The 15,568-nt window shown below is 44.3% G+C and overlaps 1 protein-coding gene across 1 annotated transcript in view; it reads right to left on the bottom strand.

Annotated features, from left to right (window-relative positions):
- Nucleotides 1–15,568, bottom strand: part of TNRC6B (trinucleotide repeat containing adaptor 6B) — a gene marked incomplete at its 3' end in the record, with an annotated part of 210,335 nt that overhangs the window by 125,004 nt on the left and 69,763 nt on the right. Inside the window, exon 4 of the mRNA XM_084254515.1 lies at nucleotides 968–1,035. Coding sequence (XP_084110641.1) covers nucleotides 968–1,035 — 68 coding nt within the window. The remainder of the gene's footprint in view (nucleotides 1–967; nucleotides 1,036–15,568) is intronic.

Below are 15,568 nucleotides of genomic sequence, written 5' to 3' on the forward strand. Positions count from 1 at the left end.
CTCCCTTAATGAACCTGGCCTTGTGGCAATGCAGCACGTTCTGCATAATTCATTCCTCAGGGTTGCAGAGAAGTAGTTTTCATAAGACAGAACAAAACTCAATTATTTTCTAGGAAAAAAAAAATAAGACACAAGAGAGACGCTTCTCTCTCTAGACTTTCAGTAAATTCCACGAATCACTGTCCCATTCAGATTAAGAGACTCACTACTGTCTGAATAAAAAAAAAAAAAGTAGTTATGCCAGTACTTAAGCCAGTCTTAACTATTTTTCCTTTAAAAGGGCATATGAAACACTAGTCTGCTCTGCAACACAATTTTTCAAGCTCTGAGGCAGAGGTAGGGAGGGAAAAATAATCTCACTGCCACCAAGAAGCTACCCAGAGGACTTGCAATTTCAAATTTAAGACTTATCACTCTTTAAGAAGGCAGGAGAGAGGGCCTAAATTATTTAGAATGCTGGCTAAGTTATATTATTTATAATTCCTGTCCCTTTAGAGAAACAAAGATTTGTTATTTAAACAAAGATCAGAAGTATAAATAACTAAATGGAATAGAATTTCAGGAAGCACTTTTCAAATAAATTCACACTTGGAATGCAGGGAAAGAGTCTATTAATATAGTTCACTTTATAAAGACATTGCTAAGAAAAGGATGTACCATTTTACACTTTCTTTGGAAATCAACCAGGCTGAATTAGTTCAATTTGGAATGTCCTGAGCCTTAAAGCCTTCACTAACGCGTAACATAAATTTTGATTAGTCAAGTGTGAAAAACTACAAAGCCAACTTTCTTGTCTCTCCAGTTTGTCTGTCTATAAATAGAAGCAATGCGCTAACAGCCAACAAGCAACTGGTGAGTTCCACAATGTGCCCAATGTATACATCCCCTCAAACAGGCTTCAGGCAAGTTTGACCCAAGTGCTTCTTAAGTCTGCAATAGGATCCTTTTAAAATAAACTGTGACTCACTGTTTGCTTTCTTCACCAGGAGGTGGAGTCTTGCCATGCCCTTCCATTACAAAATCCTCCTGTTCCACCTGCAAAAGGAAGCACCACAGGTCAGCAGGAGGCAGAACATCAGGACACACCTCCCTGGAAAGGGCCTGCCCTCTGCAGGGCTTGCCCACGGGACCGTGGCACTGCAGTGCCTGGTACAGAAGCAGGGTCAATGGTTTTCAATTTCCAGGTTTGCTTTAAGGCATTTTTCCTTGGGTGACAAGATTTGCAGAATAAAAAGGAAGCAGGCAGATTTACAAATCACCTAACTATCCTAAAGGATTAACATCTAGAGTATAATAAAGATTTGCTTCAATCAGTAAGAAAAAAAGACAACCTACCAGAAAAGTTTACAAAATAATTGAGTTGGGATTCACTGAAAGGGATGCATAAATATCGCTAAACATACGGAAAGATGTTCAACCTCATGTCAATCCGGAAAATGAAAATTCAAATCACAAAGAGATACCATTTCAAACTACCTGGTTAACTAAAATTAAAGAGCTAAATAATATCAAGTGTTGACAGGATCCAGAGCTATAGCTATATTACTTTTTAAAAGTTTGCTATCTAGTATACCTGAATTCACAAATGTATTTATCCTACACATTAATGGTTACACTTCCAGGTGTATATATATCCTAAAACCCTCTTGAACATATAATACATATTTTAATAACACCATTCTTTTTTTTTTAAGATTTATTTATTTACGCACACAAGAACTGGGGTACTGGCCAGAGGTGTGGGGGGTGAGAGGATTCACCAGAGCCAGAGCGGGGAGCAGAGCAGGCAGAGGGACCGAAGTACACTGCTGAGGGGAGCAGCGGGCGGCAGGAGAGGTCTGCGGCAGGAGAGGTCTGCGCGCCATGTGGGACCCTCCTCTGGTGGCCAGGGAGCAGCCGGGATCGAACCAACCGGCGGTGCAGAGGCTGCGGGCAGCTCAACTGCTGCCCCACCAGGGAGGCCCTCAGGTTGCATATTAATCCCTTGTGCCATCAGGGAGGCCCCTAATAACATCATTCTTAACAGAAAAAAAAAGAAATAAACAAGAATAAAAGAGGGGCCTCCCTGGTGGCACAGAGGTTAAGTCTCAGCACTATAAAGCTATTGGCAGCCACTGCAGCACAATTTAGATCCCTGGGCAGGGAGCTGACCCACATGGTGCAGCAGACCTCTCCTGTCTCCCCAGGACTCCCCTCAACAGTATGTTTTAGTCAGTCTGCCTGTTCTGTTCCCCACTCTGTCTCTGGTGAATCCTCTCATGCCCTCCCACCTCTGGCCTGTACCCCAGTTCTTACATGCATAAATAAATAAATAAATCTTTAAAAATAAATAAATCTTTTAAAAAAAGCAATTGTTCTAAGTTTATTACCATTAAAAAAAAAAAAAACACAGGGCCTCCCCGGTGGCGCAGCGGTTGAGTGCTGGGTTGCGAAGCTGCCTGCAGCCTCTGCGGCGCCAGTTCGATCCTCGGCCGCTCCCCGGCCACCGGAGGAGGGTCCCACATGGCACGCAGACCTCTCCTGCTGCCCACTGCTCCCCTCAGCAGTGTACTTCGGTCCTTCTGCCTGCTCTGCTCCCCGCTCTGGCTCTGGTGAATTCTCTCACCCTCCCGCGCTTCTGACTGTACCCAGTGCATGTATAAACAAAACAAACAAACAAACAAATAAATAAAAATAAAACATGCCTCTATTAAAAAAAAAAAACCACAATACTGAGTAAAAGAAGCAAAGATACATAGAGTATAATTCCATTAATATTCAGTTCAAATATATACATCTTTAAAACATAGGTGTTGTATATCTAGACATACATACATATGTATATATAGTTTTTTTTTAAAGATTTATTTATTTATTCATACAAGAGCTGGGGTGTAGGGTCTTGCCGGTGGCACAGCGGTTCAGCGCTGGGCTGCAAGGTTGTCCACAGCCTCTGCAGCACTGGTTCGATCCGCCGCCGACCGGCAAGGGTCCCACACGGCGCGCAGACCTCTCCTGCCATGCCCGCTGTTCCCCTCAGCAGTGTGTTTCATCAATCTGCCTGTTCTGCTCCCCTCCCTGGCTCTGGTGGATTCTCTCACCCTCCCCTGCTTCTGTCTGTGCCCAGTGCTTGTATAAAATAAATAAATAAATCTTTAAAAAAAAAAAAAAAAAAAAGAGCTGGGATATAGGCCAGAGGTGTGGAGGTAGGAGTTGGTGGTGAGGATTCACCAGAGACAAAGTGGGGAACAGAAAAGGTGGACTGACTGAAATACACTGCTGAGGGGAGCAGCGGGGAGTCAGGAGAGGTCTGCTGTACCATGTGGGTCAGCCCCCTGCCCAGGGATCAAACTCATGCTGCAGTGGCTGCCAATAGCTTTATAGTGCTGGACTTAACTCCTTGCACCACCATGGAGGCCCTCTGGTTATTTGTTTTATAATTATGCCTTTAACTATTTTTTTTCTCTTTGATGCGTGTGGTTTATTTTTCAATACAAATTTTCAAAGGAAAACAGAAGCATATTCCTATTCCAGGCAGTTTATTGATCAATAAAGGAAGGAAAATGACAGAACTACCTCCACAAATGGGGATTGCACATCATCAATTCTATGAAAACTCCCCCAAAAGGCATAATTATAGAAGAAATCAAACAGATGGGATTATTCCCAACTTAGAAAAAAACAGTCCACTACTTAATGGGACCTAGCAATCTGGAGTAACGTAGATACACATCATTATAAAACCCAATAAAACAAAAGGCTTTCCAGTTCTTCCTTCCTCACCAGATTTCATTTCTCAAGAATGGTAGAGACATGAGATAGCTTGAAAAGGCTAACTTTCCAAAAGGACAGAAAAACTGAGAGGTTTGCTTTATTTGCATTAAAAGGAGAGCTCAGAGGGAGTGCAGGCAAGAATAATAAAAGACACACACTGTGTATCCTGTGAAATTCAACCTGGGTTTTGCCTTCACTCTTCTCCTACAGACTTCCTGATTCCCCAGCCTATAGGGCTTTGTCAAGGGGGGGGGGGGAGGATTCTCCCCACCTAAGTCTACCCTTGATCTAAAAGCTCTAGAAGGAAATGTAAGGGGTTACAGTGCTGCAAAGAGAACTTCTGAGCTAGAGGTGATCTTGATGTGGTTGTGGCAACAAGAGAATATAGATAAGTGAAAAAATAAAATCACTGAGCTGTACATTTTATGCACTTAACTGTACAAATGTCAAGCTTTAAAATTAGAAGAAAAAGGTGACAAAATGTTTAAATTTATTAAGCTTCTTGGCACCTCATGCCTCCATTGTTTTCTCAAAGAATGACTATTCTACCACTAGCAGATAGTATGAAAATTTCTTGACCTCCCCAATTGCAATGTAAATCGTGGTTATGAGCCTCTGCTTATTAGTTAAGAAAAAGTTTATCAGGGCCTCCCTGGTGGCCCAAGGGGTTAAGCACCACACTATGAAGCAATCCACAGCCTCTGTGGCACAAGTTTGATCCCTGGCTGGCCAGGAAGCAACCCATGTGGCGCAGCAGACCTCTCCTGACTCACCTGATGCTCCCCTCAGCAGTGTGCTTTGGTCAATTTGCCTGTTCTGTGTTGTGTTCCCCACTGTCTCTGGTGAATCCTCTCACCCGCCCCCGCCCCCCCCGCATCTCTGGCCTATACCCCAGCTCTTGTATGCATAAATAAATAAATCTTTTTTTTTTTTTTATAGAGGCATGTTTATTTCTTTATTTATTTGTTTTGTTTGTTCTGTTTACACATGCACTGGGTACAGTCAGAAGCGCGGGAGGGTGAGAGAATTCACCAGAGCCAGAGCGGGGAGCAGAGCAGGCAGAAGGACCGAAGTACACTGCTGAGGGGAGCAGCGGGCGGCAGGAGAGGTCTGCGCGCCATGTGGGACCCTCCTGCGGTGGCCGGGGAGCAGCCGGGGATCGAACCGGCGCCATAGAGGCCGCAGAGGCTTCGCAACCCAGCGCTCAACTGCTGCGCCACCGGGGAGGCCCTAAATAAATAAATCTTAAAAAAAGAAAAAGTTTATCTACTACTGTCAATTTGTAATTCAGCATAATAATGAGAGGTAATACCCAAAAGCCCACGGCTTCTACACCTCCTCTCCAGTGGCTTCCGAATCCTAAGTCCAGCCACTGTTTTGTGTGTCTTCTTTACATGAATGGCCCCATAGGTCCACAATGTAACATCCTCTTGGTCCTTAATTTCCTCTCCTTTTTTTTTTTTTTTTTTGTGGGACCCTCGCCTGCGACCGGTGCTGCCTTGCAGCCCAGCGCTCAACCGCTGCGCCAACAGGGGAGGCCCAATTTCCTCTCCTTTTTATAGCCCTTATCTCTGTGAATGACAAGATTATTCACTAAGATTCCTAAACAGGAAAGCTAGAACTGTACAAAATTGTCCACCTTCCTTCCTTCACCCCATCCTGTTCATTGCTAAGTTTCACGGCTTCTCTTAAATCGCTCTCATCATCCCTTCTTTCTCCCCTTTTTACCATCGTAATCAGGCCAGCTTTTCTAGACCTCACTAGAAAACCTCTAGTCTTTGTGCTTCTGGGTTCCGTGTCACTTCAAATCATCCTCCAAATCACTTTCATCAACAGACTTTGTGAAATGCAAATCTGATCACACAGCACTCCTCAAAATTCTTCAAAGGGCCCTGTCCCCTCCCTGAGGGACGAAAGTTGAGTTCATTTGCTCACGTGATCGGTCTATGTGCCTGGCCCCACTCGCCCAGGCTGACACTGAACCCCTGGTCCCTACCCCTTTAAGTGCCAATTCAGACGCTTTTCCCCAGAGACACCCTCCCTCAGGGTGCCCCCTTTTTCTCACTCCTCACCATCCCAGGCAACAACAGTCCAGACCGCTCCCTGCTCGTCACCGCTAGTTCTTGTTTTTCTCAGGTCCACTTTCAGTCCCTTCACATTTTTGCTCACTTTTGTTCTATAAATTTCCCACACACTTCTGGGCTCAACTTAGAGGTTCCTCCGCTCCCCCACCCCCCCCCGCCCCCTTGACGTCATTTTCTGGAATTTCACTATTTTTAATCATAAAACTCACAGCATATCCTTACCTTTCTCCACTACCATTTTATTCATTAAACAAGTGCTTATTATGAACTGAGTGCGGTGTGGAGGGAATGGTGAAGACAGTCTCTTCCTGCAAGAAATTTACCTATTAGTGGGAACGACAAACAAAAAGCTGGCCAGTTACAAGGTGGGACCCAACCAAGGCCACAATTCGGAATGGGCACACTGGCCTCGACGAGAGGGATGAGATGCCTCTCTGCCCTCCAGATGGATGGAGACCTGTCCCCAACTCCTTCCAACTCCAGCCAGAAACAGCAGGACCACCGGGGGTCGGGCTCAGCGGCCAGAGCCCACCCAGGTCCATGGATTCTGAAGTCCGACTTGGATCCTTTCCTCCCCATCCTGCCACATGAAGCTGTAAGGAGAATTCACTGTAGCTTCCAGTTCTTTCCTCAGGGTCGTCCATTCAGGGCCTGGCCTGGCTGGTGTCTGGTGAATTTTCTCCTCCACGTCCGACATGTGCTCACCACCAACTTGTTCTCAGTCGTGCCTGTCTTGCCAACCCCTCTGCTTTCCTCCCCTGCTCCTGGCGTACAGAGCTTGACGGGAGAAAGTTACGGGAGAAAGTTACAGAACGGGTTCCTTTTCAAATGTGTGCCAATCAACTTCCACTAGGTGCTCATGTTTCAGCATCTCTGCCCGGAGGCCCTTCTTCATCCTGTCTTGGGTGAACTTCTAGTCACCTTTCAAAGACTGGTTCAAAAGTTACATTTTCTGGGGAGCACTTCTGATTCCCCCAGCTCTTCTCCTCTAAGCCGCCCAAGGGGCCTTTTCCTCTCATCCCTGAGGCCGAACCCAGCTGAAATATCCCCTTCATGTATTTCCTCCCAGACTCACCTGGGAGGAAAACAATGTAATCTTTGTCTGTATATTCCAGAATCCAACACAGCCCTTCTTGTTGGTCTTTCATTCATTCAGCACACCTTCTGAAAGCTGTCTGTGTGCTGCCCAATGGCTGAATGACCCAGTCAGCGTGACTTACCCCACCACATTCCTGCCTTTATTCCCAATCTTTTCTACTCTCCTAGCAGCCAGAAGGAATCCTCCCTAGTCCTCAGTGCCTAGGATGGCTGAGGGGTCCTGTCTCACACCAAGCCCCCTTTTTTCTTCTCAACGCTGTGGCATGAACCTGAGTTGTTACCCATATTTACCCCTCACTGCTCTGCAAGCCTAACATCCCCACAGTCTTCTTTCTAAACTCACACCTAAGCCACACCACCTCCTCTGGGACCTCACGATCCAAGCAGCCCTCTGTCTTCAGCAAATCCATCCTCTCAACCTGCAAATAGTCTGTGATCTCTTCTGTCCTGGAAAATTATTTTTGGCCTCATAATACTCTCTCAATATCCTCCTGTTTTTGCCTTTATACCCTAATTCCTAAAAGAATAAGCTGTACCCCAATACTTTCATGACCTCTCACTGATCTAACTTTTAAAATGTATATTTATTGAAGTTATAGATATGACTTTAAAAGTCAGATAATACCACAAGGTTATAAACAAAAACAGCACTCTCCTCTGCGGCCTGCCTCTCCCACAACACACAGGGGCCTCCTTCCTCCCTCTTCCTAATAGATGTCATTATTTTTTGTTCAAATCAATAAGCAGGGCTAATAGTGCCATTACTAAGTAAACAGTATATACAGTGGAATCATACGGAGCAATATAATTAAATTTCCTTTCTTGCACAATTTCTGATTTTCCTTGGAACTGACAATTACCACTACCTCTTATTCTTACCAATTTTTTTGGCTTAGTATTTATTATGTATTTTTCACTAATTCATCCTCAAACTCTCCAACTGAGCTGTAAGTCTCCTCTTAATAAATTCAAACACTTCTGTTAATCTATCAATTTCACTCCAGTCTTGGAGACATTCCTCAGGGGTTTCCCTGTTCCAGTCTGGAGTGTTTGCTCTCCAGGCTGCTAAATAGCTGACACCTTGCCAGAAATGTCTCTTCCCTTCCTCTCTGGCATTCCTGCTCTCTCTCCTACGTGGAACATCTGTTTCCCAGATCTGCTGTCTTCCTCTTTTATAGGGTTTACTCCCTGATTTAGGTGGACCATATAAGCCAGTGATTTCCTTATAAAAGGTATATGAGAGGTGGATTTTTTAAGATCTTCAATGACTGAACTGTCCTTAATTTATTCATACACAGAATTAACTTTCAGGGTTTTGGTTTTTAACCCATATATATGAGTGATACAGAGGAGTGGTTCATGTTAGTAAACACTTTTCCCTCCACAATTTTTTTTTTAATGCATGCAAGAACTGGGGTAAAGGCCAGAGGTGCGAGGGGTGAGAGGGCCCACCAGAGACAGAGTGGGGAACAGGCAGATCCACTGAAACACATTGCTGAGGGGAGCAGCAGGGAGACAGGAGAGGTCCGCTGCGCCATGCGGGTCAGCTCCCTGGCCAGGGATCGAACCCAAGCTGCAGTGGCTGCAAAGAGCCTCACAGTGCTATATCTAACCCCTTGAGCCACCAGGGAGGCCCAGGAGTCCCTTCAGGCTTGTGTTGAGTATCTTTCCTTCAGTTTTTCACAATTTTTGAAAGCTGTGCTCCCCTGGTTTCCACCTTCCAGGGTTATGTAGAGAAGTTCCATATCTTCCAACTGCTGGTGATTTGGACATGACCTCTTTCTTCTCTAGAAACTTAGGGTCTTTTATTTCTCCTTAGTTTTCTAAAACTGCAAGACACAACGTATCCAGTGGGTAGATGCTTGCAGTTTTAAAACTTAGGCTCTTCAAGATTGGGACATTTTTCTCTGCTTATTTATTTGAATATTTATCTCCTCCAATTTCTTTTCTCTCTTTTGGGAACTCATGTTACTCAGTGTTGAATTTATGGCACGGATCCATTAATTCTCTTCTTTGTCTTTCCTTTTTTTTTTTTTTAAATAAAGAGCATTTTTTTTTTTTATTGTTAAGATTTATTTATTTATTTATTTATACAAGCACCGGGTACAGTCAGAAGTGCGGGAGGGTGAGAGAATTCGCCAAGCCAGAGCGGGGAGCAGAGCAGGCAGAAGGACCGAAGTACACTGCTGAGGGGAGCAGCGGGCGGCAGGAGAGGTCTGCGTTCCATGTGGGACCCTCCTCTAGTGGCCAGGGAGCAGCCGGGGATCGAACTGGTGCTGCAGAGGCTGCGGGCAGCTTCGCAACCCAGCACTCAACTGCTGCGCCACCGGGGACGCCCTTTGTCTTTCCATTTTTATCTCTGATTTTTTTATTTGACTCTCCGGGAGATTCAGTTTTACCTATTACTTCTAATTTTAATTTTTTTATTTTTATTTATTTATTTTTTTAAATCTGACTGATTTTTTAAAAAAGATTTATTTATTTATTTATACAAGAACCAGGGTACAGGCCAGAGGTGCGGGAGGGTGAGAGGATTCACCAGAGACAGAGCAGGGAGCAGAACAGGCAGACTGATGAAATACACTGCTGAGGGGAGCAGCAGGCGAGACAGGAGAGGTCTGCTCGCCATGTGGGACCCTCGCCAGCAGGCAGGGATCGAACTGGTGCTGCAGAGGCTGCCGACAGCTTCACAGCGCTGTGCTCAACCACCTGCGCCACCAGGGGAGGGTCCTTCTAATTTTTATTATATATGTATTATTTACTTATTTAGCAGGGCCTGCTTTGGTATTGGATTTTTTTTTTTTTGTTTTAGTGCACTGGTTTGGATATTTCTGTTTGCTTTGCTGAAATATATGCTCACATGTGGAGTTTTAGCCCTAGTTCTAACAAAAACCATTTACTGAACAAACAGTTCTGCTGTGAGCAGTGACTAAAGCTCTGGAGAAGGTAACTGAGCTCGTTTTCACAGGTGCTCCTGTTACAGAGCAGCCCCGATATAAAACGGGTTGCCTGACTGTGGGTCCTCACCCATGCGCTTAAAAGGGACTTAATACTTCACTGCAGGCATACACAAAAGGTTAATAAAAGATTTATTCACAAGGGAAGGGGAAATGAGGAAATGTGCAACTCAGGGAGAAAAGTGGGAGATAAAGTCTTAAATGCGTCCTACTCGACCCACCAACCTGGAATCCCAAATGGCACTCTGAGAGCTGGCGGTGAGCCAAGAGTTGTGAAGCCAAGAGGCGAGAGAGCCCCAAGGCCCATGTGTCTGGTTTTTATACCAAACCTGGCTGCTTAACTCCACCCTCAGGTCCCTTCCCTTTGGTGTTGATGGGATTTGTCTCTCCCAGTGTCCTGATGGCTTTGGGCTGGAGTGGGGGTGGAGTCCACAAAGCCTGCATGGAATTAGCTCAGGACAGCCTTTCCCCCTAACCCTCCTACAGCAAGTATCGTGACCCATAATTTAAGTCCCATTTCTAAACTGCATTTCCCAACATCACTTATATCCCTTTTACCCTTTCTCCCCCCAACCTCAGAAACCTCACTTGGTTTACTCGAGTCTGCTAATTTTGTATTTTGCTTGTTGACTTGTCCGATAGGTAAATGTCCAATATTTGTCCTTGTCATTCTGTCTTGCTTTACTACACTTAATTCCCTCCAACTATTGATACTTCCATTTACAAATACTGTAAATGACAGTATTTCCTTTCTTGTGACTAGCTATTAATTCCATGGTGTGGACAGACACATCCTGAGTGAGTGCTCTGTCAGTGGGCACGGAGCTGGCTTCCATGTCCCAGCTGTTGTCAGTGATGCTGCAGCACGCACTGTGGTTGAGTTGATGGTCTCATACTCGTGCCCATGAGCAGGACTGCTGGCCCATACAACATCTGCATTTTTAGTTTTTAAGGAAAAGTCCAGATCACTTTCCAAAATGGTCGCACCAGTTCACATTCCCAACAACAAGTGCAGTGCGGTCCCCTTTCTCTACATGGTCTTGTCATTGGGGGTCTTTTTACAACGTGCCCTGCTCACAGGTGTGAGGTGGCATCTCATTGTGGTTTTGCATCCCCCTTATTAGAAGCGATGATGAGCACTTTTCCACATTTCCATTGGCCTCCTGGATGTCCCCTTTGATGAACTGTGTTTGGATCTAATGTTCATTTATTAATTGGGTTTCTTTTCATTGTTAAGTTGTATAAGGTTTTTACAAATCTTGAATATTACCCATTTTCAGCTGTATAACATGTAAATATTTCCTCCCATTCAGCAGGATATCTTTTTAATCTACATATATTAATCTACTTATATAATCTATATATAGCCACTTATATGTAATCTACTTATATAGCCTATATATATATCTACTTATATATATTTTTGCTGTGTAAAGCTTTTTAATTTGAGATAATCACAATTGTTTATTTTTGCTTTTACTTCCCTTTACACAGGGAAGTAGAGGTCTCCAAAAACCTCTTTATCTGCAATGTTTTTTCTATAAATGGTGATGGTAAAATAGGACAGTCACACACAAAAGAATGAGCTGGTAGGTACCACTGTCTTACACCATATCCAAAAATCACCTCAAAATGGATTAAAGATTGAATGGGGTCTCCCTGGTGACAAGGGGTTAAGCACAGCACTATGAGGCTGTCCACAGCCTCTGCAGCATGAGTTCAATCCCCAGCTGGCCAGGGAGATAACCACATGGTGCAACAGACCACTCCTGTCTTGCCCACTGCTCCCCTCAGCAGTGTATTTCAGTAGATTTGCCTATTCTGTTCCCCAATCTGTCTCTGGTGGATCCTCTTACCTCCCACACCTCTGACCTGTACCCTAGTTCTTGTATGCATAAGCAAATAAATCTTTAAAAAAATAAAGATTGAATGGAAGACTTGAAACCATAAAACTCCCTGAAGAAACCAGAGGTAGCAAGTTCTCTAACATCAGACTTAGTGATGATTTTATATCTCTGACAACCAAAAGCAAAAGCAATGACAGTAAAACTAAGTAAGTGGAACTTGATAAACTAAAAAGCTTCTGCACCCTCTGCTTCTAGTACCGCTAAACAAAATGAAAGGAGTACCTGATGTTGGGAGAAAGTATTTGCAAGTCTGATTAGGAGTTAACATCCAAAACATACAAGGAACTCATACAATCCTATAGTTAAAAACAAAAAAACAAAGACAACAATCCAATTTAAAAATGGGCAGAAGATCTGCATAGACATTTTTTCAAGGAGCATATACAGAAGACCCACAGGTATTTGAAAAGGGAAATGCAAATTGCAACTGGAATGAGCTGTCACCTGCTAGGATGGCTATTATTGAGACAAGAAATAACAGGCGCTGGTGGGAACATGAAGAAAAGGGAATCCTGTGCACTACTGGTGGAAATGTAAATTGGTACAGTCACTCTGGAAAAGTGTGAAGGTGCTCCTCCCCCATGTTTCTGAATGAAGGTAGTATCTGTTTACAACACTGTATATGATTTCGGGGAATAGGCTGACGACGCCTCCTCAGATGTCTGTCACCACACCAGTCACCACCAAAGCACCAGAGTCCTTCATCATAGACCATGGGACACCCCTTGTTCCCACCACCACCAACCTCTTTCTCTTCCTTCCTCCCCTTCTAGTAGCCTCCATCCTGCAGTCATATTTCTAGGGTTACTTTTGTCAGTTTCTTTCCTTTGTTTCTCTATATTTCACATGAGTGAAATTACCTAGTATTTGTCTTTCTCCTTCTAACTTATTTTGCTTAGCATAATCCCCCCCAGTTCCAACCATGTTGTCACAAATGACATGAGTTCATCTTCTTTATGCTGAGTAGTATTCCATATACCCCACATTCTCTTTCTTCCCTTTTTCTTAAAGGTTTATTTATTCATACATACAAGAACCGGGATACAGGCCAGGTAAGTGGGAGGGTGATAGGATTCACCAGAGACAGAGTGGGGAACAGAACAGGCAGATTGACTGAAGTACACTGCTGAGGGGAGCAGCAGGCAAGACAGGAGAGGTCTGCCGTGCCATGTGGGATTCTCACCTGGCTGGCCGGGATTGAACCGGCGCAGCAGAGGCTGCAGACAGCTTCACAGCGCTGCACTCAACCACCTGCGCCACCAGGGGAGGCCCCACCCCACATTTTCTTAATGCACTCCTCTGTCTTTGGGCACTTAGGTTGTTTCCATAATTTGGCTATTGCAAATAGTGCTGCAGTGAACACAGGAGTGCATGTTTGAATTTGTGTTTTTGCCATTCTGGGGTAGATACCGAGGAATGGAGTTGCTGAGTCCTATGATAGATCTATTTTTAATATTTTGAGAAACCATCATACCTTCCACAGGGGCCGGGCCAGTCTATATTCCCATGGCGCATATGAGGATCCCTTTTTCTTCACGTCCTTGCCAACACTTGGTGTTTAAGACAGTAGATCTTAAAAGTTCTTATCACAAGAAACAAAATTGTGACTATGTAGGGGGATAGATGTCATCTAGGCTTATTGTGGTGACCCTTTCGCAAAGTACGCAAATACTGGATCATTGTGTTGAACACCAAAAACTAACAAAGTTAGATGTCAGTTATGCTCCGAAAATAATTTTAAAAAGATCAGATGGAGGGCCTCCCCTGGTGGCGCAGCGGTTGAGCGCTGGGTGAGGGTCCCACATGGCGCGCAGACCTCTCCTGCCGTGCCTGCTGCTCCCTTCAGCAGTGTATTTCATCGGTCTATCTGTTCTGTTCCCTGCTCTGGCTCTGGTGAATTCTCTCACCCTCCCTGCTTCTGACTGTACCCAGTGCTTGTATAAATAAATAAATAAATAAATCTTGAAAAAATAAAAAGATCAGATGGAAATCAATCCACAGGTTGGTTCTTTCTGAGTGTCAGTCTATCCTCTACATCAGCACAATTCTAAGAAAGAAAATCATTATGGAAAATGCATATTTCACTCCCATGCTTTAAAAATCTATTGCCTATGTTTGAAGCTTGAAGCTGAGTACCCAGTTACAACCATAACCAACTATCAGCCATTTGAGTAAGCCACTATGGACACTTCTGGCCAGCTGGGGACTAAAGTTCCTGCTATTAACACCACCTTAGAGCAGAACTACCCTACTGTTCCCAGTCAACCACAGAATCATAAAAGGTAATGAAATATCGTGGTGGTGGTGCTGGCCAGACATCTATATTCATCCATCCATCCATCCATCCATCCATCCATCCATCCATCCATCCATCCACACTTTATTTTTTAGAACAGATTTAGATTATCAGAAAAACTACAAAGATACAGTATTCCCATATACACCTATCTCAGCTTTCTCTATTTTTTAACATCTTACTTTAGTACAGTTATCACAACAAGCCAATATTGACACATTATAATGAGCTAAAGCCCACACTTTATTCAAATTTCCTTTGTTTTATCTTTGGTTCTTTTCACTCCAGGCCCTCACCAGGCCATCACATGACATTCAGCTGCCATGTGTCCACAGCTTCCTTTGGCTGTGACAGTTCCTCAGACATTTCTCATTTTCCTTGACACTGTTAGAGGTGCTGGTCAGGTATTTTGTAGGCTGCTTCTCTACTGGGATTTGCTTGATGTTTTTCTTATGATTAGATTAAGGTAATGGGTTTGGGGAAGGTGACCGCTGCGGCAAAATCCCCCTTTATCTCATTTCAAGGGGACACACAATGAATGTGACTCCTCACTGCTGATGCTGACCTTGACTGCTGGGCCAAGACAGGTTTGTCTGTCAGGTTTCCAAATGAAGTGCCTGCAGAGTTACATGGAATGCTTGTCCAGGAGATTGTGACAGTGGCTTGAAACCACAATGTTTTGGTGTGGCTTCAGATGCCCCAAATCTTCACCAGCGCCGCCTAGTGCACTTAACTATCTGTGTGTGCTACAAATGGTTCCTTCTGCTATGGTGCCCCCACACGCCCACCTGCCCACTCACCATCCAACCAACAAAAGTAGTTGCCACGTCTCCTTAGGTTCCCCCCAAGGCTGAAGTGTTACCCCCTCCATTGTGGAGCTTCCTTCCAGAGAGAATGCACAGCTTTCTCTAGCTCCTAAAGCACACAGTTGACACCACAATCACCTCTCACTGTATGGTCATCTCTTTCCACTAGACTGAAAATCCCCAATGTACAGAGATCAAGCTTGATGTGACTTTGCATATCACTCCTAGGTTCTTGCTGAATTAAATAAATAACTGAATGACTGTTAAGGTGTATTATTTTGTATCATATCTCAATTAGAAAGAGTAAGAGAGAAGGGTCAACAGAAATAAGCAGCCATGGTCACGGAGGTACCGGTAAATCCAAGCTAGAACTTGACCCTTCCTGGCCATGGACACTTGCACCTACAGGAGCGGGCACTGAAGACACCTGGTCAGTGAGGCCAGGCTGCCCAGGACAGACACCCAGTGCCTGTTTTCAGGTCAATATGTCAAAATAAACACAAACACCAAAGTGAGGAGGTGCAAGAGTTTCACTAAGAGAATCAGCACACACCCTCAGCTTTGGACTTCCTGATGTGTCACCAAAGACCTTTTCCAGAAGGCAACATTCATATTCAACTTTTGAAATGACATCACAACAACACAGATGTGCGGGAACCTACATTTG

Source organism: Talpa europaea (genome assembly GCF_964194135.1).
Source record: "Talpa europaea genome assembly, chromosome: 15".
Taxonomy (NCBI): domain Eukaryota; kingdom Metazoa; phylum Chordata; class Mammalia; order Eulipotyphla; family Talpidae; genus Talpa; species Talpa europaea.